Here is a 24,337-nt window from a genome sequence, read left to right on the forward strand (position 1 = left end):
GCTTAGGCAGATTTACACCCCTGCTAATCGCTTTGCTATAAGCGTGGCGTGATGCACACACAAAGGGCAGCTAAAACTGTGGCTATCTCGAAAACGTCAAATTAAAGCGAAGCGAAGAGTAATCAACACAATATAGCCTTTTGCGACAATATATTAATCATAGGAAGGAGAAATTTTTTTTTTTTTTTAGAAATAAACTTGTTCTCTTCACATGCATTGTGGGCTTCCTGTCTTGTTGTGATATTATCCGAGTGCCCTAGGACGCTATGGATGCTTTTTACTACCTGAGCAACAGGGCACATGCACCGCTGTTTAATAACAATTCGCTTCCTGCCTGGTACCTAATCGCTATCTCATCTACCATAGTACTAATTCTTGGAGAAATCTATGCTTCGTAATCATAAATCGTCTTCCCATAATCATGACCTGGGTATCTTCTTTTACGCCATCACCACGACATACTTTTCATTCGTCGTCCTCTTCAGCAACTTGTCATACGCCTCCACTGCCTGATCAATAGGCACTGAGATCCATTTGCTGTCGGACTTTAGCTTCCCAGATTCGAAATGCTCCTTGAGGGCACTTAATCGCCGTGCCATGTCCTTCGCCGAGGGGTTCAGCGAATTGCAGCCCAAAAGACTCAAATCGGCGCGGTAAAAGTCACGCATGTCGAAGCTAATGTCTCGAGCGCCCGCCTTGGGGGCGGAGATAAAGGCAAGGCGACCATTTTTGGCGAGCTTCTTCAGACTGTTAACCGTTAGAGCAGGAGATCCTACGGTGTCGAGGACGACGTCGACTCCCTTGCCCTCTGTCAGGGCATCCACGGCCTTCAGTTCTGGGTCCTTGTCGGTGTTGACTTCGCCTCCATCGTCCCGAGTGGCCTTGATGATGCGAGCGCCAATGTTTTGGATGAGCTGGACGGCAGACGAACCAACAGCGCCGTTGGCCCCTATGACGAGGACAGTGTCGGATTCTGTGATGGCTGCCCTCTCGACCATTTGCGAAGCTGTCGTGAAGGGAACGCCCAGCGTTGCCGCCTCGACAAAGGATACGTTCTTCGGCTTCAGGGCAATGTCATCCTCGTGAACAAGACAGTATTCCGCTTGGAATCCGTCCTTGGTAAAGGCGTACGCGTGCCCGCTGGTGCCGTAGACCTCTTGTCCGACCAATTCCCGAGGGCCTTCCTCGACGACTCCCGCATAGTCCCTTCCAACAACCCGGGGATATTGCGTGTATGAAAAGAGCCCCGAGGCATTTCCGACGTCGCTGGGGTGGATCGCCGAAGCATGTACCTTGACTAGTACGTGGTTTGGTACGAGTGCTGGCTTTGGCACCTCAGTGAAGACGAGACGGGGGGCTTCGCTGGCAGTTTGGCGAAGCAGCTGAAGAGCTTTCATTGTGGTTGAGGTACGTGACGGCATTTCGTATGTCTTTCTTTTCCCGTCTCTTCTATACGAGGCTTTGTTTGTTTTCGTCCTTCTTTTAGATCAAGTGAAAGAAATCTATTCGCTGACTGAGCTGACTCGTTGCAATGTTAGTTCACGATTCATTGTGGACTATATCGCCTCTGAGGGTACCCGCCCTTTATATCGAGCCATTGATTACCACTACGGCAGCTATCCGCGAAAAAAAATCGTCTCAAAGGCAAGAGAATCGAGCTTCGATTCAATTCCAAGCCACCTTTGGACTAAGACATGACGATGAAGCCGTCGCGCCCCGAATCTGCAGCGGACTCAGACGGGTGCTGCGGCCCTACAAGCGGATGCGGGTGTTGCGGGTGTTGCGGGTGCTGCGGCTCGTGGCTTGCGGCTATTGCGGATGTGATCTCATGTGGGCTATCCGTGTTATTACTGAGAATGGATCGATGTTTGGTAAGCCATTTCTCATCATGTTGCACGGACGAAGGAACATAATACATGGGCCATTTGCAATAAATCTCCAACTGAAAAAATTGATTTGCAAAGCATGACTTTGACATTTGACATCGAAACAGTTGTGTCAAGTGTGTCACATTTCGTCCTACGGAAAATAACACCGGAATGTCTTCCGATACGCGACACTCAGATGACAATCACGGGGCCTTAGTCTCCGACGGAGAAAAGGAGTACCCAGATCGCCATCTGCCGGAGCTAGAAGACGACAAGTCTTCCGCTGAAGGACAGCGCGACGAAGAAGAAAACGATGAAACCGACGTGGAAGCATTGGCCTCAATCACACAAAGGCATACAAACAATGATCTTACACTCGAGCTTACCCCTAGCCATATACCTCCTCCTCAGTCTTTACTCGTCGAGATCCCCTTTATCGTCACGCTATGTCTAGCGCAATTGCTGGCTCAAGCCGGATTGGGCCAAATCATTGCTCCATTGCACATCATCGGAAATAGCTTCGGCACACAAGATGCTGGGCAACTTAGCTGGATGCCCGCAGCCTACAGTCTCACTGTGGGCACCTTTATCCTCATTGCAGGCCGACTTGGTGATCTATTCGGCCACAAGATCATCTTCGTCATCGGCTTCAGCTGGTATGCTCTCTGGAGTCTGTTGGCCGGCGTCAGCGTCTGGTCCTCGTCCATCATCTTCTTCGATGTCTGCAGAGCCTTCCAAGGCATGGGCCCTGCATTTGCCGTGCCTTCGGCAGTGGCCATTATCGGCCGCACATACCCCCCTGGCAGGAGAAAGGCAATGATCTTTAGCATGTTTGGTGCCACAGCCCCGGGAGGCTTCGTCCTCGGCGCCGTGTTTTCATCAATCTTTGCTGAATTTGTTTGGTGGCCGTGGGCGTATTTTGTCATGGCCATGGTGTGCGTTCTCGTTGCAGTTGCTGGTGTCATCATCATCCCATCAACTCCAGGTGCCGCAAATGTGCGATCTCAGGCACGTCTATGGGAGATAATCGACGTCCCTGGTGCTGTTGCCGGTGTCAGTGGGCTCGTCTTGATCAACTTTGCTTGGAACCAAGCCCCCGTCGTTGGTTGGCACACGCCCTATGTCTATGTGCTCCTCATCGTGGGGTTCCTTTTCCTGGGCGTGTTTGCCTGGATCGAGGTTCACGCGACGTTTCCCCTGCTGCCGACAAAGCTATTCAGCGGCCATCTGGGCTTTGTCTTGGCTTGTGTCGGCACTGGATGGTCCAGTTTCGGCATCTGGCTGTTCTATCTGTGGCAAATCATGGAGCTGATCAGGGGCCAAAGTCCTCTTGTGTCCAGTGCGCAGTTCAGCGCCGCAGCCATTTCTGGAGCATGCGCAGCCTTTACAACTGGCCTTATCCTCGGAAAGCTAAGACCGAGCTTGGTCATGGGCCTGGCCATGACGGCGTTTACTGTTGGAGGGATCTTGATAGCGACAGTACCTGCTCATCAAATATACTGGGCTCAGACGTTTGTTTCCATCGTTGTCATGCCCTGGGGAATGTAAGTCTTTAATTTTACCTTTATACGGATTGTCCTTTAGCTGACCCTGACATGTAGGGACATGTCGTTTCCCGCCGCTACCATTATCCTCAGTGAGGCTTTACCGAAAGAACACCAGGGGCTTGCTGCTTCTCTCGTCAACACCGTCATCAACTACTCAATCTCCATCGGCCTCGGCATCGCAGGCACGGTACAATCGCAGATCAGTCCCGGAACTACCGAGGAAGAGCTTCTGCGGGGCTGCAGAAGCGCATTTTACGTCGGCATTGGCCTCAGCGGGCTTGGCGTGTTGGTCGCCACGCTGTTTATACTCGACGAGAATAGGAGGCATGTCCGAGAACATCGCCAGGGAGAAAAATAAAATTATGGAACACGACTCTAATGTATAATGTTGCTCTTGCGTATTACGGAGTACTTATAGACTGGCACTTTAGGATTACAGGGATATAACAGGACTGAATAGAAACAGCCGAGCATGTATGAATCATGCAACATGGTTAATGATACGAATAGACATTACTAGCATATGGCATATATACCAATTTATAAAATCATTATCCTTTCTGCGTCCCTTCATTATTTCCAAATTTACAGAGTCAAAAACGACACAACACCAAAGATTCCGGCATAACCCACCCAATACATGGTTCCCATTTCGTAATATCGTCCCATTGCGGCCGATGTCGTCGTCGCGGCCGCCTGAGAGTTTGTGCCTGTCGGCTGAACGACTCTTGTTCTTGTCCCAGTCGACGAAGAGGGAGAGGAGTCATTGCCACCGCCTTGCTGGGAAGAGGAGCTAGAGGAGCTAGAATCCAGTGTCGGAGTTGCTTGAGAACCTCCGGAAGCGGTAGCAGAGGCAGTATCAGAACCATCCGAAGCCGAAGCCGAAGGCGCCGTTGCTGAAGCATCGCTGGTGAGCGGAGGGCAGCCGAGGGGTTTCGTGGTGGTAAACTGCGAGGGAAACGTCGCGGCAAAGGAAATCACAGAGCGCACGGGCGCTTTGAACTCGCCGCAGGACAGCGCAAACATGAGATATTCACCACCCCACATGGCCTGGCACGAGCCGTTGCCATAGTCGCCGTAGTTTGCGTTGGGAATGTAGTTTGCGATTCCGTCTGTGCAGGCGCAGTCCTGGAAGAAGAGCAGCGACGGTCTGCTGCCGTCCGGGCAGTAGGGCTTCTCGTCGACGCGGAAACTCCTTGAGAGCTCGCCGAGTGGCGATGCCGGCATGCAGACGTCGAGGGAAATCGGCGCCGTCTCCGCTTGGATGCGATGCTGGCACTTGTCGTCGGAGAAGAAATCAAGGCTTCCGCCGCGGGAACCGGTCGCGGAGACACGGAGGCCAAGGCCGAGAACGAGGACGGCAAGAGTCTTGGCGATGGAGGTCATTGCGGCTGTGGGTAAGAGGGATCCCGGGTTTCAAAAACGAATGACAGGGACGGAGCCGAAGCTGATGAGCAAGCGGTTCCAGATCCCGAGCTTGGTGAAAATCGTTGTAAAAGAGCGTATGGTGGTTCTTATGTGAGAGATCAAGAACGCGTGATATCCATCGCGCACCAAAGAAATTCGTCTCGTCTCACGATCCCGTTGGAAGCAGCCGGCCTGCCTAGCAAAAACGGAGCAGAAGCCGCTGTAGCCTGGGATTACGGAGCACGAGATGGATTTGTCCAACCCTGTGAGCTCAACCTCCTGACGCTATACCGAAAAGCACCTGTCATGGTTCGGCACTCTAGCCGTTTGAAGGCTAGCGAGATCCGCCGATTCGGGAGCCAAGATATCGAGTATTGCAGTATATCGGACTGTTTGAATGTCTTCTGGCTTTGGCAAGTACGGAAACGGGGACTGAGGTTTGTAATCCGAATGATCTCTGTCAAGTAGGATGATATTTACAAGTTTCATAGAAAGCATCTCGGTAGTCTAGACAGCTTGGGCTAGCGTCTTGCCATGGAGTCTGCTGTGCTGCTTGGAAGAAACCATCGCGAGCAGTGGCTGCATGGTATATAAATAAGGCTTGAAGAAGCTGAATCCATCATTCTGAATCAAGTCACCAACTCCTCTTGTTGTGAAATGCTTAAATCCACCATGACGGGCACATTCAGAAAAGTTGTCAAGGCGACATTCCTCGTCACTAAGAAGGAGGGACTCAGCGACGAGGAGTTTCGGAGTCATTACACCGAAATCCACGCCCCCATGGCTATCGAGGTTTGCAAGCGACACGGCGTTCTTGACTACTCCGTTGTATGCTTTCCCCTCGTCTTTATTTCGGAAGAGAAAGTCCGAGATGTTTTTTTTTTCTTTCTCAGGCTGAAAAGATATCCTGGAGCCATGCCAAAGCGGAAAAGGGCTGACCATCAGTAGCATTTTAACACCGAGTCGGAGAAAGCGGCCGCTCGCGCTGCTTTTGGAGAGAATGCCGCCTTTATTGGCTGCGATGCCATCACGACATTCATCTTCCCAGATATGAAATCCCTTGTTGAGTCGTTTGCGGACCCGGATTATGCGGCAAAGCTGGCTCCTGACGAGAGCACCTTTACTGATCGGTCAAAATCGCAGTTTGCCGTGAGCGACGAATTTGCGGTATTGGCAAACGGACAAGAGCCAACAATGAAATGAGATTGATGGTATAAATTTGTCAAAACATAGATTCCCTCTGTTCTTGAGATGTGCCTTGAACTAGGCTGGGGTGATTAGTGGTGGGGTTGTAAGATCGGAGTACTCCGTAGTTGGATAAGGAAACCGATGTATTAGATGAGGGACGCCGAATGTATAACTCCGCAAGTGCTTACCTAGAGATCAGATCTTGTCAAAAACCAGCTTGCACGCATGCATCTTTTTGATTGCTCTTGGTGGTGCAAATGATCTGCATGGCGTGACTCCGTCAGCTTGATATGGCTGTTCAAGCTTTGCCGTGTAATGCCTTGTAGAGTAACCTTTCTGTATGTGTGTATATCCTAATCCGGCAAGCTGCCTGGACATGGACTTGATCCTTGCCACGATGGAGTGGATGGTGTTTCGTCAAGGTCGTGTCGGAGAGAAGCGATTTGAGTCGAGCATGCTCCAGCGGTTCGTGGATCGCAATATGCCGCATGTTGCCATATCTGACGATTATCTTGAACATTAATTAGTATTTCGGAGTAAAAAAGTATTGGGTAATGATCGAAATCAGCGTAATCTTACTTGAGTCCATCCTGATTGCTGGTTGTTATCTTGGTTACGAGTGTGCCACTTCGGTCATTTCTCACCCCTCACTTCTGCCGAACAGACCCATCAGTATCCTAAACCGAACCGCGGCAATAAGGTGGAGGAAATATAATTTCCAAAGCAACAAAGCGCTGTGTAAGATGCCTGTACGCCAGAATCAGCACGCGGCTCCAAACTTTGGGCTTTCAGACCGTTAACTAGGGTCGGAGTGATCGGTCTTATGGGTGTACTCGGTATAGTGTGGAGACTTGCTGACCCGAATAGCCGTCGACGTGAGGAGAATCAATTCATTGAAGTATAATAAGAGCTTCAACGACGCTCGAAAACGATGTTGAATTATTTGGGTCGATTTATGACGTGAGACTGGGAATTTGATAGCTATACTGCCAGGCGGTGTACCAGTCAAAGGCAGCTGCCAAATTTCAACTTCCTGCTTGACCACGTAAAGCGCAGCTCCTTCCTAGATTTCTTGACCTTAACCCTCTATAATTTCGAAAGGCTTTTCCCGCCTACCAAACAAAAACACTATTTCTTTCATCAGCCCCTGGTAGTCCTTGAAGACAATTCTGCATCACCATCCCCGGCATCATGGCAAACCAAAGCATAGAAGACCAGGGCAAGATTGACCTTGCGGAGTACCTCTTCAAACGGCTGATCGAGCTTGGTCTTGGATCCGTTCACGGAGTCCCAGGGGATTACAACCTCACTGTTCTCGACTATATCAAGCCCATGGGTCTTCATTGGGCCGGCAATGCAAACGAGCTCAACGCAGGCTACGCAGCTGACGGTTATGGAAGAATCAAAGGCATATCCGCCATCATCACCTCTTTTGGCGTTGGAGAGCTCTCTGCCATAAACGCCATTGGAGGTGCATACGCGGAGAGGTCTCCAGTCGTGCACATTGTTGGAACCGCCCCCATGGCAGCCCAGAAGGTTGGAGCCTGTCTGCATCACACTTTGGGCACTGGAAACTACAGAGCATTCCCGGAGATGAACAAATGGGTGACTGTGGCCCAAGCGAATCTGACAGATGCTGAGACGGCACCGGCTCTGATTGATGCAACCCTAAAGGCATGTGTCTTGAATAGTCAACCTGTGTATATCGAGCTTCCAACAAATATGGTGAAAGCTCAAGTGTCTGTTCCGGTCACACCTATCGACCTATCAATCCCTGGATACGACGAGGCGTATGAAAACGAAGTGGTGGACAAGGTCGTGAAAAGGATTCAAGGCTCTACAAAGCCATTGATTCTCATGGACGGATTGACGGCTCGCTTCCGTGTTACCGAAGAGGTGAACACATTTGTACGATTGACCGGCTTTCCTACTCTTTCCGCACCTTTCGGAAAAGGCATTGTCAATGAAAGCCTGTACAACTACTACGGTATTTATGTCGGAGACGTTGGAGATGCAGTTATCAAACAACAAGTTGACGACGCGGACCTAGTCCTCAACTTTGGGCCCCTGCATTCTGATGTCAATTCCTTTGGCTTCACGGCTGTGCCCAAGGCGGATGTCACAATTTCTTTGAACATGCACTCCATCAAGTTCGGTAACGAAGGTGGCCACGACGGCGATGTCATCTCTATCAAGTCATTCATGAGGAAGCTGGTGAGGCGAGTCAGTGCTATTAACCTGCCCGCTGTTCGAACATTCAACCAGGGCCCGTCTTCTTCGCGCCTTTTGCTGAAGAATCTCAAGCCCTCCGCCGACGACGCAATTATCGACCAAGACTCTTTTTGGCTTCGAATGTCTGAGTTTCTCCGACCTGGAGACCTTGTCCTCGCGGAAGCCGGTACGTCCTTTGCAGGCACCAGTACGATTGTGCTTCCAGAGAACGTTATCCTTATAAACTCCGCTCTCTGGCTCTCCATTGGCTATACGCTTCCTGCGTTACAGGGAAGCGCTCTAGCTCAGCGAGAACAGCGCAAGGACGGTAGCGATGAGGGTGCTCGCTCATCTGGCCGTGCCATATTGTTCATTGGAGACGGAAGTCTTCAAATGTCCGCTCAAGGCATTAGCGATATTATCAGGAGCCGACTTGACGTTACGATTATTGTCATCAACAACAATGGCTACACTGTTGAGCGAGTCATTCACGGCTTCCACGAACACTACAACGATATCCAACCATGGAGGAACACCGAGGCTCCAAACTACTTTGGGGCACCGCTGGATGATTCCGAGTATCCCGTGGTATCAGTGCAGGCCAAGAATTGGGGAGAGCTGCGAAGTGTTCTGCGACGCAAAGATGTCCGGGCGGGCAAAGGTCTGACAATGATTGAGGTGTTTATGGACATGGCAGATGCTCCGGCTCCTCTCAAGAAGCTTTCTGCCTATGTCAGCAACAGGAACAAGACGAACGGTTCGTAGGCGGATGGAAGGCGGGATGGATTGCTGATGAAGCTGTGCGATATGATGACGAGTATTCAATTGTAAGATTTTTAGGTCTCTGCTGTCAATTTGAGATGGTTTTATCACGATAACACTAGCTACTTGTTCCGTACACAAATAAAGTAAAGTGATAAAGTAAAGTAAATTCTGATTAAAATTCTAAGCGATACGTGTCTCATTACATTAGTCAATATGTTTATGAAGGAATAGTGGTCAATTAACAAGCGTGGGGTGCTCGGCCAAACTAGCCCAGAAATCCATCTCAAGCTCCCAAGACTGCGAATTGATATAAGGGTCCCAGTTATCAGCAACATCGGAATTCAGAAGTTGCTGCGAATCGCTGGCCCTCGAAGGTGCCTTGATCGCGGTGAGTGAGTCGAGCAAGCTCTGAATCGTCCTCGTCGCCTGTGAGAAGAGCGCGAAGTTTGGTTCGCCTGGCTGAATCCACGCTCCGATGGTGATTTCGGCGACGAGCACGCTGAGAGCCTGTATCATTTTGGAGCGAGAGAATTGGCGCGAGTCGGGGGCTGTAGAGTTGAGAAGGGCGAGAGAGATGATTCCGGCTGCTGGTAGTCCGTATTGGGCGACCTGGACATCATTAATTGTTGTTAGAAAGTTACGTAAATATTGTACGTTATGGGATGGACTTTTTACCTTCCAAATGAGGCACGTTCCCGAGTTTGCCATTCGATCACGGAGGATGATCGTTTCTACGACGATCGAGAGCATTTCGGTTGAGGTCCTCAACAGCGCTTCTTCGGGTTCAGCCACTTTGCGTTGAGAAAGAAATCCTAGGAGAAAATGCGTGTGAAGATACTCCAGTCGAGCCCCAGCCAAGAAATCTCTTGCAAAGGGTCCTAGAGGACAGTCTTTAAGGCTGGTGGTGAGGCGGTAGTGAGGAGGCAAGTCTTGCCACTGCTGGTCAATCTTTAGACGAAGTTCACTGTGACGCTGTTTAGTAATGGAATGTCGGTAAAGGTATCTTGACGGCGACTAACTTGATAATGCTAGTCTCACCGGAAGCTTGGCGCTTGCGAAATAGTTGGAGTATTTCTTCTTTGATGACTGCGAACAGGGCTGAACAAAACGTATCGGAAGTGTAATTCAAAACTTGTTCACTGTTGGGCTCTTCGACGTCTCGCTCTCGACCTGTTATCATGGGGGACGACAAAGGACTGCCCCTGCTCTTTCCAATGCCATCGGAGTCTTCCCAAACGCTCGCAAATTTGGTCGGGAGCTGGAAATAGCAAAATTCCTTCATGATTCGCGGAGGGCGCCCAAGGAAAATGGCTAAGCTCTTGTCAGCTGCGTAGATGCGGGCGAAGCAAGATCTACGCAGCTCAGCAACAAACAAAGGGATGTTGGAGCAGGCTTCGTCTATTTTTTCGTGATAGCCAAGAGCAAACAGGGAGCTTGCAACATCTCCCATTCGCCGCCAAGAGTGGTAGCCTGGTGGCAATCTTTAGTGCTTGTTCAAATGATTGATCGATTGCTCCTAGTTAGGCCATGGGGTAGAACATACTCTGGTCGCCGTCAACTTGCGAGTGGACGATTAGATTCTCATACTGCAATACGAGTTGTAAATCATTCAGACAATCCAACGCGAGGCACGTCTCCAAGCAACAATCTCCAATATACGTCAAAGCTTTGATAAGCCCGCGACGTCCCTCGTCACTGTTGTAAAGTGGAGCAAACGAAGAGGTATCTAAAGCAGCTCGACTCGCAGCAGCAAGGAATATGCCAAGACTTTCCCAGCGGATGTTCCTACCAGACATCTGCGAAAGGTACTCGGAAGCGGTGGAGTGTCTATGCACCGAAATCGGCCTGTGGGTGTTCTCCAGTAGGACTCTTGCCCTTTGAGCAATTCCAACGCCGACATCGTGAGCATTGCTTCCGACAGGGGTTGACAACTCTCTCCAGTCAACAGCCGCTTCAGCACAAGTCTCGACGAAAGGCTCCCCTAGCGCCAGACTGACTCCCTTTTTGAGCCAGAATCGTATTAGAGATGCCAGTCCGGAGACTTGCAGTTGATCCAAAAGGCTCAGCGCGTGATTGGCTCTATCAAACGTTGCTTGATCGATGAATGTGTCTGCTGGAGGACTGGGTATTGGCGGCTGGACAGACTCATCATGCTGGGAGACGGCCACCCAAGAAGGGGCACGTGAAGACACCTGGTTGAAGATGTTTGCGTGACTCACATCGCCAAGATAGCCAGGATTGGGGTACCGACGAGGACGAACTGACGAGGCACCCAGAACCTCTGCGATCGGCGAAGTGTCCAAGGGCGGAGTGGTCAGAGCTTCCACGTGGATGGACTGCCTCGCACTAGAGGCACGAAACAACACATAGGTCAGTGGCTGAAGATGTTCACAACCAACACGAGATTACCTATCACGGCTTACCTTCGCTCTCTGATGCGATCACTGTGGCTCTTTCTCCGGAACGGCCGAGCTCGATAGAGACAGAGATCAATCTGATCACGGCTGCGGCATCGGGCACAAGTGGGCCGCTCGTGGCCGCAAGCCAGCTTGGCCCGTCGGCAAGGTTCGCAAGCAGCGTGACGAATGCTCATTTTGCAGTTCCCAATATGGTGATTGGAAGGAGATGCTGTGGTCTGATGGAGAGAATCGCTAGCAAGACGAGAGTTTACTCCGTACGATTTACATGCAAAAGGTACGTACATATACGGAGAGAGTCTCGCTCCGACGGACCGGAGCCCCGGTTTCTCCGATCAGCCCCACCATACACCGACGCCTTTTCATGTACAATCATGCACTCCAAGCTTCTCTCCGGATTCATGGCCTGCATTGCATGATTAGCTGCGACTCCGCAATTGGCGATTCGTTCTCGTTATCAACCGCAATCTTTTACGGCATCAGTGGAGAAGACTCTCCCGGCAGGCGAGATCGGCCCCCCCACATCGTTCGGACTGGGCCACGGAGAAAGACGGCAAGGGCGCGTTGTCAAGGAGAGAAAAGATTATTGCTATTCATATAGTGGCTGTTGCTGGCGAATTCGGCCCACGTTTGTCTGTATTGGGCCCGCAGTTGGAGTAGTCATCGTATACTCCGAATCAAGTTTGATTAGCGGAGCAGCTAATAGAGAGGTATCCCGTCTCGCGGATCCATCTGGGGCTTTTATAAAATGTTGAGTGCCGCTTGAAATTCAAACCCCTGTATGAACCATCCGTACCCTTATTCAGCAGCTTTACGAGAATTTCAAAGCAGCATCTGACAATATGGGCAGCGTCTCTAGGGAAGTTGACGAATGGACCGAGGAGCCCAATCTCCATCCGAAGAGGCGACCAATCTCAGCTGCTCAACGGGGAGTGGCAGCAACGAGCAGCAGCGAGCAGTTCAAGACCAAGAGTTGCAAGCACAAACCAGAGGCCAGAAGATGGCATCGTAAGTTTTGCCTGAGAACAAACCGTTTCAAAACAATATTGTATTCAGCTGACCTCCCTTTCTTCTATAGCATACATGAGCACAGAGTCGACTAGTCGAACGGGATCAACACTCAAAAATGCTGCGAAACATCTCTCGAATCCAGAAGTCATCTCATTAGGTGGTGGAATTCCTCTGAGTGACTATTTCCCCTTCGAGGAAGTTATCCTGAGACCATCTTCCCTCGACAATCTCAATGACGGGGAGAAGACGTCCTCCCAGACAACACTGCATGCTACCAAGCACGACATTGCCGATGGGACTAGTGAATACGATCTCTCCGTTGCTTTGAATTATTGTCAAGGCTCTGGATCGGCCCAATTTATGCGATGGATTGTAGAGCACACAGAAATACTCCACGATCCACCTTACGCTGACTGGCAATGTTCCATGACCGTTGGCAACACCTCAGCATTCGACATGTGCTTGAGAATGCTGACAAAGCCCGGCGATTGTGTCTTAGCTGACAAGTATACATATTCATCCGCAGTAGAGACCGCCATGCCACTGGGCGTCAAATTCATCGGGGTCGATATGGACCGCGAAGGCATGCTTCCTGACAGTCTTGATGAGATACTCGAAACGTGGAACCCAGAGAAACACAACAACGCACGAAAGCCTTCAGTTTTATATGCAATCCCGACCGGCCAGAACCCTACGGGCACCACTCAAAGCTTCCAACGCCGCAAGGCAATCTACAAAGTAGCCCAGAAGCACAACTTGATCATTCTGGAGGATGACCCGTATTACTTTCTGCAAATGGATGAGTATGTCGATGGTGCTAGTGCTTCTGAGATTCATTCACCAGTCGAGTTCCTCAAGAAGCTTGTCCCTTCCTATCTCCGCCTAGATGTTGACGGACGAGTCATGCGCATGGATTCTTTTAGCAAGGTCATCATCCCAGGGGCTCGTTTGGGCTGGATTACAGCCCCTGAGCAGCTCATTGAGCGATACAAGCGTCACAGCGATGTTTCAACTCAAAGCCCTGCCGGCCTGAGCCAGTTGATGTTTTTCAAACTCCTGGATGAGCATTGGGGACACGAAGGTTACACAAGGTGGCTGATGCACTTGCGCAAACAGTACACTATGAGAAGAGACTTCATCGTGTCTGCCTGTGAGCGCTACTTACCGAAACACATTGTTAGCTGGGAGCCAACCAATGCAGGCATGTTTGTAAGTGAAATCCCCGGTCTACCTTTTTTACGACCCGTGGCTTACCACCATCCCGCAGCAATGGCTCAAGGTAGATTGGGAGCAGCATCCCGATGCCAAGGACAAGACAGCGGAACTTATTGAAGAGGAAATCTGGCTAGAAAGCATTTCAACCGGAGCATTGCTTGGTTGCGGCACCTGGTTCCGCGCATCAAAGGATGTGCCTTGTAACGAAGTATTCTATCGAACTACTTTTGCAGCAGCCCCGCTGCCCAAGATTGAGGAAGCTGTCAAGCGCTTTGGCGAAACAATACGCAAGGTGTTTGAGCCCAAAGAGGAGAATTGAAGAACAACTGAAGGCCCCGTGCGAGCGAGACACTCAACTCGACTTGACTAGCAGAGCCACAGTCTGTGTACTAGCAAACTATTTTACGTTTGGAACTTGTCAACGAGGTGCTACAGTACATGCTACGTATAATTTGGCGAAAATAGACTATTTTGATACCAACATTCAGCATCTTCCATGTGACGTGCAACAGACTCGACCGTGCAATACAGACAGCAACAGCTACTGACGCTTTTTCATACCAATATGCGTCAGCATGGATAATTTTGCCAGGCATGAGTCCTCATTGTTAGCATGGGCGATGCTGTGTTCTAGAAGATGTTGAGTCTAACATTCTTCGCAATCATCTTCGTTGGGGATGCTGTATTTGACGAAGCCGATCGTATCCCATGCAGCTAACGCGAACAAAGCCAGAACCAATACTTTTCTGAGGTTTATTCGACGGATCATTTTTGTTCTAGAACAAATAATACGGCTGCCATCTGACCGGCGATATTTCATTACAGCCTGTATGCAGCTCAAGAGATTCCGTCACAGGAATGACATGGATCGGCCATCTACATTTGCGGAAGATGCTTCACAGTGTGTCCTCTGAGGAGTTGCCAAGGGCGTGAGCAGGGATCCAAGTACCGCTTAATCAATCGTCCGAGTTCGTTTTCAAATCGCCAAAATTGCATTACCAATTCTTACAAACGGATAGATAGTTGCAACGCAGTCGCGCACCATGTTTGGCTGGTGACAGGCCGAGCAATAGGCTATCCGGAATGTGGTCCAACGCTAACCGCGATGACACTCAGTATACTCTTGAGCATACTCACATCAAAATGGCACCGGAATGACGCTAACATATTGACTTTTCGGCTCCGATGAACTCATAATGAGGGGAACAGATGCATCATACTCTGTCTATATAAGTCATCGTCTACTCTCATTGCTGCGTCCTTTGGCGAATAGTCTCAGCGGAGATTGAATCACTCTTACTAACGTGTCAGAATGGCTTCCAAAATGCCGAGCACAAGCTCTCCGGGTCTCGGAACCAGCTCTTACCGCCGAAGTACACTCCCACTCTCCCTCATTCGGCACGGCGGCGGCCTCGTCGGGTGTGGCATGCTCTTTGGCTTCCTCGTCCCTTTGGTTCCCTACCCACGCCTGGGTCTTACAGCACACATTCAGTTTGGCGTTCAGGGCTGCATGGTGCTCGTCGCAGGCTTGGTACTCCAGTCTGATCCTCTGGGGAGTTCCCGCAGCCAAGATGCGGAGACGGAGACTTCTGGACAAAGATGCCAATTGGCCGACAGACTGAGCTGGTGGCAAGAGCAAGCAATATACTGGGGCTGCACAACGATCTGGGCCACGATGATTGCTGAAGTAGGAAATGCCTGGTGGGGAACCAGAGGGACGTTGCCGATTGCACACCAGGCCGCGGGCTTACTTGGTGGTCCTGAGGCTGCAAGGTGGATGGAGATGTTTATGGCTGCTACGCATTTCCCACTTGCTCTCCCATTGGCCTCGGTGGTGAGTTGGATTCCTTATTCTCTGAGGTGAAGGGCCTGTTACTTTGCGAGACGGCCACTGACATGATCTACCCTCTTAGTGGCCCATCATTTTATCGAAGCTATGGTGATTGCATTTTATACGTGGGCTTTTGGGAATCCCTCATCGCCAAATAACCGCTTTCATTGGAACAATGGCGAATGGAAGCAGCTGGAAAAGCGCGATATTGGCTGACTTTTCGCTCACCATTAATCCAGAGCGAAAAGAATTCCTGTGCCCGCTGGCTTTCGTTCAGTAAAACTACCTAACATTTAACAGCCAATGGCGACATTGCAAAATTCACTGCATTTTATTAAACATTATTCATAACAGAAAATGGCTGTATTCTAGGAATGAAACAGAGCTGTGGTTGCGTCCAGAAACAATGTAATGTCCCCACGATGCTTTGCGCTTCGGACAGGCTAAAGACATATTATTTTGATCTACCAAACGACATGTACAAACTTGAGAATAGAAGTCTACTCTGAATATTCATCAGCTTCAGTGTCTCCCGCAAAAGCATACTGGATCATTTCTCGCTGCCACTCCAACCGCCGCCGACTTTCCTGTCCTACTCTGTCGTCAGCAAGTAACAGGGAAACAATGTCCTCGTGTTGCCGGTTTGCAGCACGAAAGAGGGGGACTTCGTTAGAATCATCCCTTCTGTCGGGATCAGTATCCGGGTGTTCAAGTAGGATCTCTACTATTTCCGGGTTGCCCTCTTCAGCTGCGATGCCGATAGGGGATGCACTACCGGCTGGCGCAAGATTAACATCGATATCGGGGTGCGCAACAAGAAGTTCGACGATTTCAGGTCGATTGGCAACAATGGCAGCGATGAGCGGCGTCACGGGGGTATTGGGGGGAATAAGATTAACGTCAACCCTTCCGGTATGGAGCAGAAGCTTGACGACCTCTGCGCTTCGACCCCAATCCGCCGCAATGAAGAGCGGCGACCGGCCTGTAGTGGTTCGATGATCTGGGTCGACAGAATCCATGGCGAGAAGACGCTCAACTATTCCATCTTCTCCCTCCGCAACAGCGAAGACCAGCGCCGTCCATCCTCCTATATTCTCAGCATTGACTTGAACATCTTCATGCGTTAGAAGCAAGTGGGCCAATTGTCTTTGACCATATTGGATCGCAGTGTGCAGGGGCCCCTCTTTGAATCTGTTTCCCCAATTCCAGTCAACATCTGGAAGGGTAAGAAGATGGCGCACAATGTTGATAGATCCACGCTTTGCCGCCAGCCACAGGGGAGTGACCCGTCCGTTTTCGTTGTGTGGAAGCATATAATTGACCGATACCCCATATTCAAGAAACTTCTTAAACATATCAACACAGTCATAAAACACAGCCCGTTCGAATCCGGAACAATCGTCATGCTTAATGTTCCACTCATAGAGAATTGGATTCCCCAATTGATACAGAGATCGGGATGCTTGAGAAAGCGACGATAGGGTCCTGAGATTACCCTGACAGGCCAATTCTTGCATGATTTTGGTGCAAAGCTCGACAGGTAGATCGTGGAACGACATTTTGAGAGATTGTGGTTGGAATGGTGAGTGAAAACGAAGATGTGTGTTTGATCTGCTTTTCTCTCTCTCTCTTCTCTACTCATGGGGACTGTGTCCGTGATTTATACAAGTGCATTTGCGAGGCGTATGTCCTGCTTCTATCCTGCTGGCTGTGGATTGAAGATCAAATAATGGACAATGTCCAAATGTCGACAAAAGGACGCGTCATTAATGAACATTGGAGGAAGGAACCCTTCAGCACAAGTTTAGGTTCGCAGCGATTCATTTCAGAGTCTCAACGACATGCCTGTATGCGCGCGAAGAACGTAATTTATACAAAGATACTTGCGTTGATGCTACATTTAGTGGGTGCGACACGCAGCTTGATGGGCTTCCGAGGACAGCGTATTGAACACTTGGATTGATGTCATCTTGAACGTACAGACGGTGGAACAAAAGATGAACGAGGATTAGTTCAACAACAAGACAAATGGAACATACTGGAAATCATCTACAAAACGGACAATTGGAAAATAAAGCAAACATGGAACACTTCAAGACGGCCACGACCATTTCTGGACACGATGTTGTTTTCGGAGCAGGAAAATTTTCGCAGGGCTGGAAATGTGTCGTGAGCACTAAAACACTTCTTCATTTTGGGATTTGTCCCCATTCAAAATCTTCAGCAAAGTCAACAGAACCCTCGCGATTGTATCGTTTCCATCAAGGAATATTTTTGAAATGTTCATCAAATCGATCGCGTAAGTTTTTAGCCGCTCTGAAGGAAGCAGGCGGCATGCCATGGGAAGTGGATAACCACTTCAACAAGCGGTTCCATGGTCTAACGGTTATGACTGCGGATTCTGATTCCGCCAGCGAGGGTTCGACTCCCTCTGGAACCTTTTTTTGTCGATGCATGCTGCTCTTTCTGTGTATCGTTTTTCAACGAGGATGGTAATAATAAATGAACAAACAAGGGGTGGATTTTTTTTAAAAAAATTTTTTTTTTTTTTTTTTTTGGAATCCTGTGCGCGGTGTTGGTGTCAAAGCCGAAAGCATCAAAGTCGTCGCATCACATCCAAGCTCTCTAAAAACCCATTATACTCTGGGACCGCCCACGGTTGGTCCAATTGTTGCGTCACATGCATTGCCGGTAGACGGTTCCGAGTCTCCGTGACTCTGGACGTACTGATGAACACCAGATCAATATCACAGTTGGCTGCGGCGTTTCCCGCCAGTGCGATAATTGCGTCTTCGGTCACCAGCGGTGGACCGGTGTACGGTTGGTCTGTACGGATGATTCCTTTTGTCCCAGCGTCCAGACTTGCACTGACGCGTCGGCGTACTCGAAAACCTTGCAGCTGTCTATCAACGAGGTTGTGTTATCGTTTCCTTTCGTGTCAACGATTCGTAATTTCTTCACTGCTGCTGCGGCTATCACGCTCAGGGCAGTCATGATGTGAAAACCCATTCAAAACCATTCAGCTTGGAACACGAATAATGGACATGATTCGTGTTAATTTTATGAATAGAACTGATCTATACCACCCAGCTCATTCATTTCCACCCTAAAGAAACCGTATGAACATAGAGAGGCTACAGACGAAGATGGTTCAGATTATTGCGAGTAATTCCTTCGACTACCGTATCCACGGGGGTTCAAGTGCGAGTCTACAATCCATTACCTATCTACGGGATGTTATATATTCACCAAGAAATACAGGGACAATGTAATTCAGTCACCCAACATGACTTCCTTTTAATCCAGCTACATCAGAAGCGGCAATGCCACGCAGTTCACGGTTGGATGGTAATTTGCCTCAGCAGCTTCTGCGTTTCTGCCAACGCTGCCATGGCCAAAGTCCAAACTTTTCCAGCAAGATTTGCAGTAGTTTACATGCTCATTGAGAAGGGCGGTAATCACGACGACGGTTATATCATGCGCGTCATGTTTCAGAAATTTCCATCACCGGAAGCCAAAGCTGTTCATCAGTTTGCATAGTCCTCCGCTGTTAATGTTTCTAGCTTTATTCCCTCGTCAGATTTAGAAACGACGAGCGGAGAGAGCGTGTTGCTACAACGGCAAGGGCAATTGTTCAAGCCAAGTTGGACCGCAAGATAAATTCAGCCATAAGCTGGTGTAGATGAGATGCTGTACGAACTGTCGCGTATTACAGCAGACAGCAGTTCGCACAAGCCATCTGTACGTGTCCATCATCTTGTCGGATTTCTGCAGCTCCTCGAACGCGTCTTCGGGTTGTCGAATGCATGTATACTCCCGACAACCGCGAATACCGGTTCCCAGCAAGGAAGTGCTCCGACACAATGTCTCACGGAAGCCGACAGCTTGTCATTCGCATCTCCTGGATCTCTGGGAAATATCCGTCGGATCTCGACCGAGTTTTTGTGACCCTAGCGAGACCTGCAGGTCTATCGAGCTGCCGCAAGGTCCACATGATCCGATCGAAGAAGACATTCCGAGTCTGGCGGCTCGATACGTGACGGATCTCGTTCGAAGGCGGTGTTCGGCGTTGACGGAGATGAACCTGCTTACGAGTCAGCGCGTCAGTAGTTTATTCTGTTTGGAGCCGTCGTCTCCACTAACCTTGGACAGTTGGATCTGGCGCCATTACGGGCCGGATCGAAGATCGTAGATGGACCGGCCGGCAGATACGACGCGTGTGCCGGGGTGGATTTTGCTCCTCGACGCGGTGCGTCTTCGTCTTACCCAAGCCAGAGGCACGACGCCTCTCGAGAGCTCGTTTAGATGGCGTCTCTTGGAAATTTGTGCATGTTGAGCATAAATATTACTACGCGGCTGTGCAAGATATTACTAAGACTAGGGAGTTGTGCATGTTTGCTTTTGATGGGATTACGTTTCATGTTTGCACCATCTCAGCCCACGATGCAACGGGTGCTCTGAACAAGCTGAAGAAGTGTCTTTACAACTTGAAATACCTGAAAATAATATTGTAAAGCGGAAGGTCATGTGGGATTCCACGTAATAATCCAATATCACCAGGCGGAACAGGAAACGATTTGCGTAATATTCGATTCTTATCGTCAGTCACATAGCAAATAATATTGAGCCTCATTTAATATTACCTTACCAAGCTAGGCCAAGTGCCAGCCGCTTTACTCATTTCAGCTCTCAGTATTTAATGACAGTCTCGCCCTGCTTAAGGCGTTCTCTACTTCTTTCAACTCCTCTTCAGCTCGGCTGGCCCCCAAGTTTTGCAGCTACCTTTCTCCTTGCTCAACTCTCTGGGTGGGAAAATATCACTTTACAGAAGGTGTAAAGGCATTACAGCAACATTAACTACCTGTTTCTCTAGTGATTGTTATCAGCTGAAGCCGTCTTCCGTCCCTGTAAGTCATCATTGTCAGATATTGGGAACCAAGCATGTTCCAAATCACAGTTTCACTCTGCTAACAGTTCCGTTCCATCTCAGATCCAGGTCTAAGCTAATCAGATTTTGATCACTTGGCACCTGGCACTTGGCACTGCAATTTCTCCTACCACATATGCCCACTGAGTCTCAAAAATCGACCCCCCCACCCCTAGGTCAGCCTGCATTTTCCTCCCCATTTTCCTCCCGCACTCGATTCACTACGCTGCCAAACCATGCACTCCTGCTAAAATGTTTTCCGTTTGGCACTCCTAGAAACCTATTCAATCTCCGTCAACCGAGCAAGCCATGCCACGAAAGGCAGCGGCAAGAAGATCGAGTAAATCAAGGACAAGATCCAGACGCACACCATCACGCATCTACGGCTCGTCACACGAGGACCAAGTAGGCCGCCCGATGGTCCGATTTCTCTTGAATGCATATTCTGCAGAGCAGATCAACCGGATGTTTGACGAAGAATCCCGCTATCCATCACAGTCGTCGCAGTCTCCTGCAGGTAAGTACCTCATAATCTGTGCCGCAGAGAGCCTTCTCTCACGTAGCATCTTGGAAGATTCACGTTGTGAAAGTGACGCAGCTAATTATTCCCAACAGAAGAAGAAGAAGACGACCAAATTTCGATGCTCCCCGAGCCTGAGCCAAAGGACGTGCTCTCTGACCCAGTTTCTGAGAGTTTGATTTCGCCTTCGTCTTCAAGTGCCTCTGGCTGCGGGATCGCCAAATCCAAAATGGCTGAGATTCCAGCCTCCAATACTGCTCAGCAGACAAAAAAACAAGCAATCACTACGGCGCGTGCAGCCATGATATCCAAAGGTCATATGATCCGCGCTATCGCGAACGCTATTCAAGAAGAACGTCCAATGCCAGCTACTGCCCCAATGCTTGGAGCATCATCAGTTGGCACTGGTTATATGGATATCACTCACGGCGGCTACCAGCAGCCCTTGATTTACCAGGGAGCGATGCAACACATTGTCAATCCGATGCAACCTCAACAGCAGCAATATAACACCGCACTCTGGTCAGACCCGATGCAATGGGTCAACTTTGATGGCGAGGACAACAAGCGTTTGATGTAGTACATGAAACCTGAGATGAGCCATTGTTCACGGTATTCGGCGGCAGCTGTTGTTGTGGTTATTGATCCTATTCGTATACTTCGACTTCAGCCTCTACTTCCTCCTCTCGTTTCCCTGATTCTACTGCTTGAGTTACTCAAACTTCTACTTATTCGTTTTCTTCCCCTCCTGCTTCTGCGTTTTCTTATACTCCTTATTCGACGTTTTCTATTTGCTCTTCTTCTATCCGTTCTGGCTGTTCTCTTGCCTCTTTCTCTGTCTTTACTTTTGATTCTGTTTTGGCTGCTGTCGAATTATCTTCTTCACTGCCTGCTTTATCTTCTTCTCCGATGTGGATTCTGAAATGTTGCGTGGTATATTTTCTTCTCGGATGTGGAATCCGAAGTGTTGCGTGGTATATTATCGTGAGGCTATCGATCAATATCTGGATTAACGGTATGTGATGTTGAAGGCATACATCTATTTCTAGATTAACGGTATATTGTCATGAGGATATCAATCTGTATCTAGATTAACCAATTTGATACTTTGCTTTTTCGCTCAGCAACGGAGGGTCGATGCTCATCTTGATATTTAGTGAATGATCCCTATATCAATTCCTCCACGTTGCTTTCTCCCACGGGCTGTCCGACTCCAACCTTCGAATCAATTCTACGCAATTCTCATTTCGTGAAGCGATGCTGTAAGGGAAATCTTGAGGATGGTCAATCAAGCCTGGTGTGTGCTTGAGCGCTGCCTCAATCGGCTTCCCCTCCGCATCCACCGCATGGGCAATCTTGAACACTGCTAGAGTCTGCGATATGGTGTGAAGAGATTCTTCTGTGCGAAGAAACGACCAGGGCAGATTCTTCGTCCATAGCCAAAAATGCCTGAGGGATTCGGCTCGTTTCGGGGCGCCAGGTAACGATCGGGGTCGAAAGCCATAGGTTCGCGTAGGTCTTGGGGTCATGCAAGAACTACCAGTTGGCCGCAACGGTATATGAACCTTTTGGAATGCGGTAGCCTCGGAAAATGATTTCTTCGTCGCTCTTATAGGCGGTGTTCACCGGCGCAACTGTAAACCAACGGAGCATCTTCATGAAAGCGTTAATGTAAGGTAAGTTGGGTCGATCTTCGTAAGTTGGGAGACGGTCAGTACGAACAACTCGGTCGAGTTCCTCTTGAGCCTTTTCCTAGGCTTCTGGATGATGGATCATAGCCAATACAAATGCTATGATGGCCGCAATGGTAAATAACATCTGAGCAGTTCGGATAATTGAAAAAATTGAAGCTAGCGACCAACAGGGTAGGGGAGTGTGATGGGATGTAGAAAGATGTAAAATGAGCTTGAGCTCCGTCAACTTCTCTGATGTTACGGAAAGTGATATTCGGATGCAGGTAGCAGGTTTAGCTGAAGATTCTTGTGTGCAAATTGTAACAGTATTGAAGCTATCGCCATTAACCTAGGTATGAATACATTTTGAGCCCACATCCGAGGCTTCGCTCCCATAGCAGCAAGAAAAACCAATCAGCAACAATTCCAGAATCCAATCTTCAATTGTCAATGCGCCGCGCAATCGTGGATATATAAGTAAAAACAGAAAGCCAAATACAGTATGCTCCGTAGAAGAATAGTGGTAAAAAAAAAAAGCTGCGGGGCCAGGGTATCGCCTACTGCCGTCTCATCCACTCTATGATCGAGAGCACTGTCATCATGACCATGGCATCGAAATCGCGCCCCCTGTCAACATTAATCTGTAGCCATCCTGTTTTGTCGAATGTAAATATGGCGACAACCTCGCCTCGCTCGTCAATGAGCTTTCTATTTCGCAGCCTTGAGTGGTGTAGCTTTTTGCCGTCGACGCCCACATGGTGGGTGCGTTTCCAGATGAACTCTTCGCGCTGGCCTTGGCCCGTCTGGCAAATTGTGCCATCGCTTGCGAAGGAGACGGAGATTCTGCGTTCACAGCCGCCTATCTTGGGCTTGATGAAGTCTTCCCAGACCATGGTCTCGGGGTCTGCGGGATCGCCGAATCCAATCTTGAAATGCCGTGAGAACTTTGGCATGTGGCACACGACTAGGACAGGTGCGGTCTTGTCGGGGCCGTCGAGTAATGCGAGATCTGGAGTGCCGCCCCGGGGAAACGGCGAGTTCTTGACCTTGTAGAGGATCTCCTCGCCTTCTGGGATTATTGAATAATCGTACTTGAAGACGGGCTTCGTGATTTGAAATACCCGCGACATTTTTTCTTTCTTTTTCTTGGGGGATCACGTAACTTGGTATTTGATGAGGTGAGTTGCCGTGAGCGCCATTGGGACGCCGAGCCGAATTTGAGGCCGGCTGTTCCTTTTGTATGCCATGCTGTCGCTGAGGCTGAACATGCCATTCGTTTCACGATAGCTTGGGCAGGCATCTTGAGCAGCTTGGGCTGGCTAGTGACCGACAGATTGAGCCACAGCGCCACCCGGATTTCTCGTACTCATCGCATTGCTCGCTAGTCTCAAGTCATTCAGTGGATTCGGTGCACCCATGCGGTTACGGCAGCGAGCTAGGAAGATTAGTGCGAGGCAGTTGGTTTGATTAGCTGGGGGAGGGCTGACCTGTGCCATGCGGGATTCGTCCCTGGACCGCTAGGGAATACTACTCGTAAATGTTCCGATTATTTGCAAGGAGCTTCTTTGGAGGGAGCACTGCTGTGTTGGAGCTATGGCGTGCCGAACCGAGTTGTTCTGTGGATGAAACAACCGTTGAGGCCAGGGAAGATGTGAGACTGCGATTATGGACCACCTGGGCCATTTTGGTACGGTATCGTAGTGGATGGACACCAACCTGATCGAGAGCATCAACAAATGGACGAAATTGGTAAAGTC

At 49.5% G+C, this 24,337-nt stretch overlaps 10 protein-coding genes across 10 annotated transcripts; 5 read left to right on the top strand and 5 right to left on the bottom strand.

Annotated features, from left to right (window-relative positions):
* Positions 1 to 440: 440 nt before the first annotated feature.
* On the bottom strand, positions 441 to 1,397 carry TRIVIDRAFT_29667 (uncharacterized protein; the record flags this gene model as incomplete). Its single annotated transcript, XM_014101475.1, has 1 exon — positions 441 to 1,397. One exon carries the CDS (start codon positions 1,395 to 1,397, stop codon positions 441 to 443), a length of 957 nt encoding a protein of 318 aa, XP_013956950.1.
* Positions 1,398 to 2,039: 642 nt separating this feature from the next.
* TRIVIDRAFT_191425 (uncharacterized protein) lies at positions 2,040 to 3,773 on the top strand (the record flags this gene model as incomplete). Its single annotated transcript, XM_014101476.1, has 3 exons — positions 2,040 to 2,192; positions 2,250 to 3,412; positions 3,470 to 3,773. 3 exons carry the CDS (start codon positions 2,040 to 2,042, stop codon positions 3,771 to 3,773), a joined length of 1,620 nt encoding a protein of 539 aa, XP_013956951.1.
* A 227-nt stretch (positions 3,774 to 4,000) lies between these two features.
* Positions 4,001 to 4,801, bottom strand: TRIVIDRAFT_28884 (uncharacterized protein; the record flags this gene model as incomplete). The annotated part of the gene is made up of 1 exon (XM_014101477.1): positions 4,001 to 4,801. The coding sequence occupies one exon, from the start codon at positions 4,799 to 4,801 to the stop codon at positions 4,001 to 4,003; it is 801 nt and encodes a 266-aa protein (XP_013956952.1).
* Positions 4,802 to 5,602: 801 nt separating this feature from the next.
* On the top strand, positions 5,603 to 8,986 carry TRIVIDRAFT_191426 (uncharacterized protein; the record flags this gene model as incomplete). The annotated part of the gene is made up of 2 exons (XM_014101478.1): positions 5,603 to 5,614; positions 7,235 to 8,986. The coding sequence occupies 2 exons, from the start codon at positions 5,603 to 5,605 to the stop codon at positions 8,984 to 8,986; spliced, it is 1,764 nt and encodes a 587-aa protein (XP_013956953.1).
* A 240-nt stretch (positions 8,987 to 9,226) lies between these two features.
* On the bottom strand, positions 9,227 to 11,579 carry TRIVIDRAFT_124113 (uncharacterized protein; the record flags this gene model as incomplete). The annotated part of the gene is made up of 5 exons (XM_014101479.1): positions 9,227 to 9,595; positions 9,662 to 9,884; positions 10,006 to 10,456; positions 10,530 to 11,326; positions 11,410 to 11,579. Coding segments are annotated over 5 exons (2,010 nt in total), but the record flags the coding sequence as incomplete, so codon positions are not given.
* Positions 11,580 to 12,245: 666 nt separating this feature from the next.
* Positions 12,246 to 13,948, top strand: TRIVIDRAFT_28899 (uncharacterized protein; the record flags this gene model as incomplete). The annotated part of the gene is made up of 3 exons (XM_014101480.1): positions 12,246 to 12,411; positions 12,482 to 13,623; positions 13,682 to 13,948. 3 exons carry the CDS (start codon positions 12,246 to 12,248, stop codon positions 13,946 to 13,948), a joined length of 1,575 nt encoding a protein of 524 aa, XP_013956955.1.
* A 1,005-nt stretch (positions 13,949 to 14,953) lies between these two features.
* Positions 14,954 to 15,572, top strand: TRIVIDRAFT_222007 (uncharacterized protein; the record flags this gene model as incomplete). The annotated part of the gene is made up of 2 exons (XM_014101481.1): positions 14,954 to 15,463; positions 15,543 to 15,572. 2 exons carry the CDS (start codon positions 14,954 to 14,956, stop codon positions 15,570 to 15,572), a joined length of 540 nt encoding a protein of 179 aa, XP_013956956.1.
* A 388-nt stretch (positions 15,573 to 15,960) lies between these two features.
* Positions 15,961 to 16,773, bottom strand: TRIVIDRAFT_150639 (uncharacterized protein; the record flags this gene model as incomplete). Its single annotated transcript, XM_014101482.1, has 1 exon — positions 15,961 to 16,773. One exon carries the CDS (start codon positions 16,771 to 16,773, stop codon positions 15,961 to 15,963), a length of 813 nt encoding a protein of 270 aa, XP_013956957.1.
* Positions 16,774 to 20,696: 3,923 nt separating this feature from the next.
* TRIVIDRAFT_60418 (uncharacterized protein) lies at positions 20,697 to 21,487 on the top strand (the record flags this gene model as incomplete). Its single annotated transcript, XM_014101483.1, has 2 exons — positions 20,697 to 20,904; positions 21,003 to 21,487. 2 exons carry the CDS (start codon positions 20,697 to 20,699, stop codon positions 21,485 to 21,487), a joined length of 693 nt encoding a protein of 230 aa, XP_013956958.1.
* Positions 21,488 to 23,137: 1,650 nt separating this feature from the next.
* TRIVIDRAFT_60417 (uncharacterized protein) lies at positions 23,138 to 23,710 on the bottom strand (the record flags this gene model as incomplete). The annotated part of the gene is made up of 1 exon (XM_014101484.1): positions 23,138 to 23,710. One exon carries the CDS (start codon positions 23,708 to 23,710, stop codon positions 23,138 to 23,140), a length of 573 nt encoding a protein of 190 aa, XP_013956959.1.
* Between the last annotated feature and the right edge of the window lie 627 nt (positions 23,711 to 24,337).

The sequence above is a fragment of the Trichoderma virens genome (genome assembly GCF_000170995.1).
Source record: "Trichoderma virens Gv29-8 chromosome Unknown TRIVIscaffold_6, whole genome shotgun sequence".
NCBI classification, from domain to species: domain Eukaryota; kingdom Fungi; phylum Ascomycota; class Sordariomycetes; order Hypocreales; family Hypocreaceae; genus Trichoderma; species Trichoderma virens.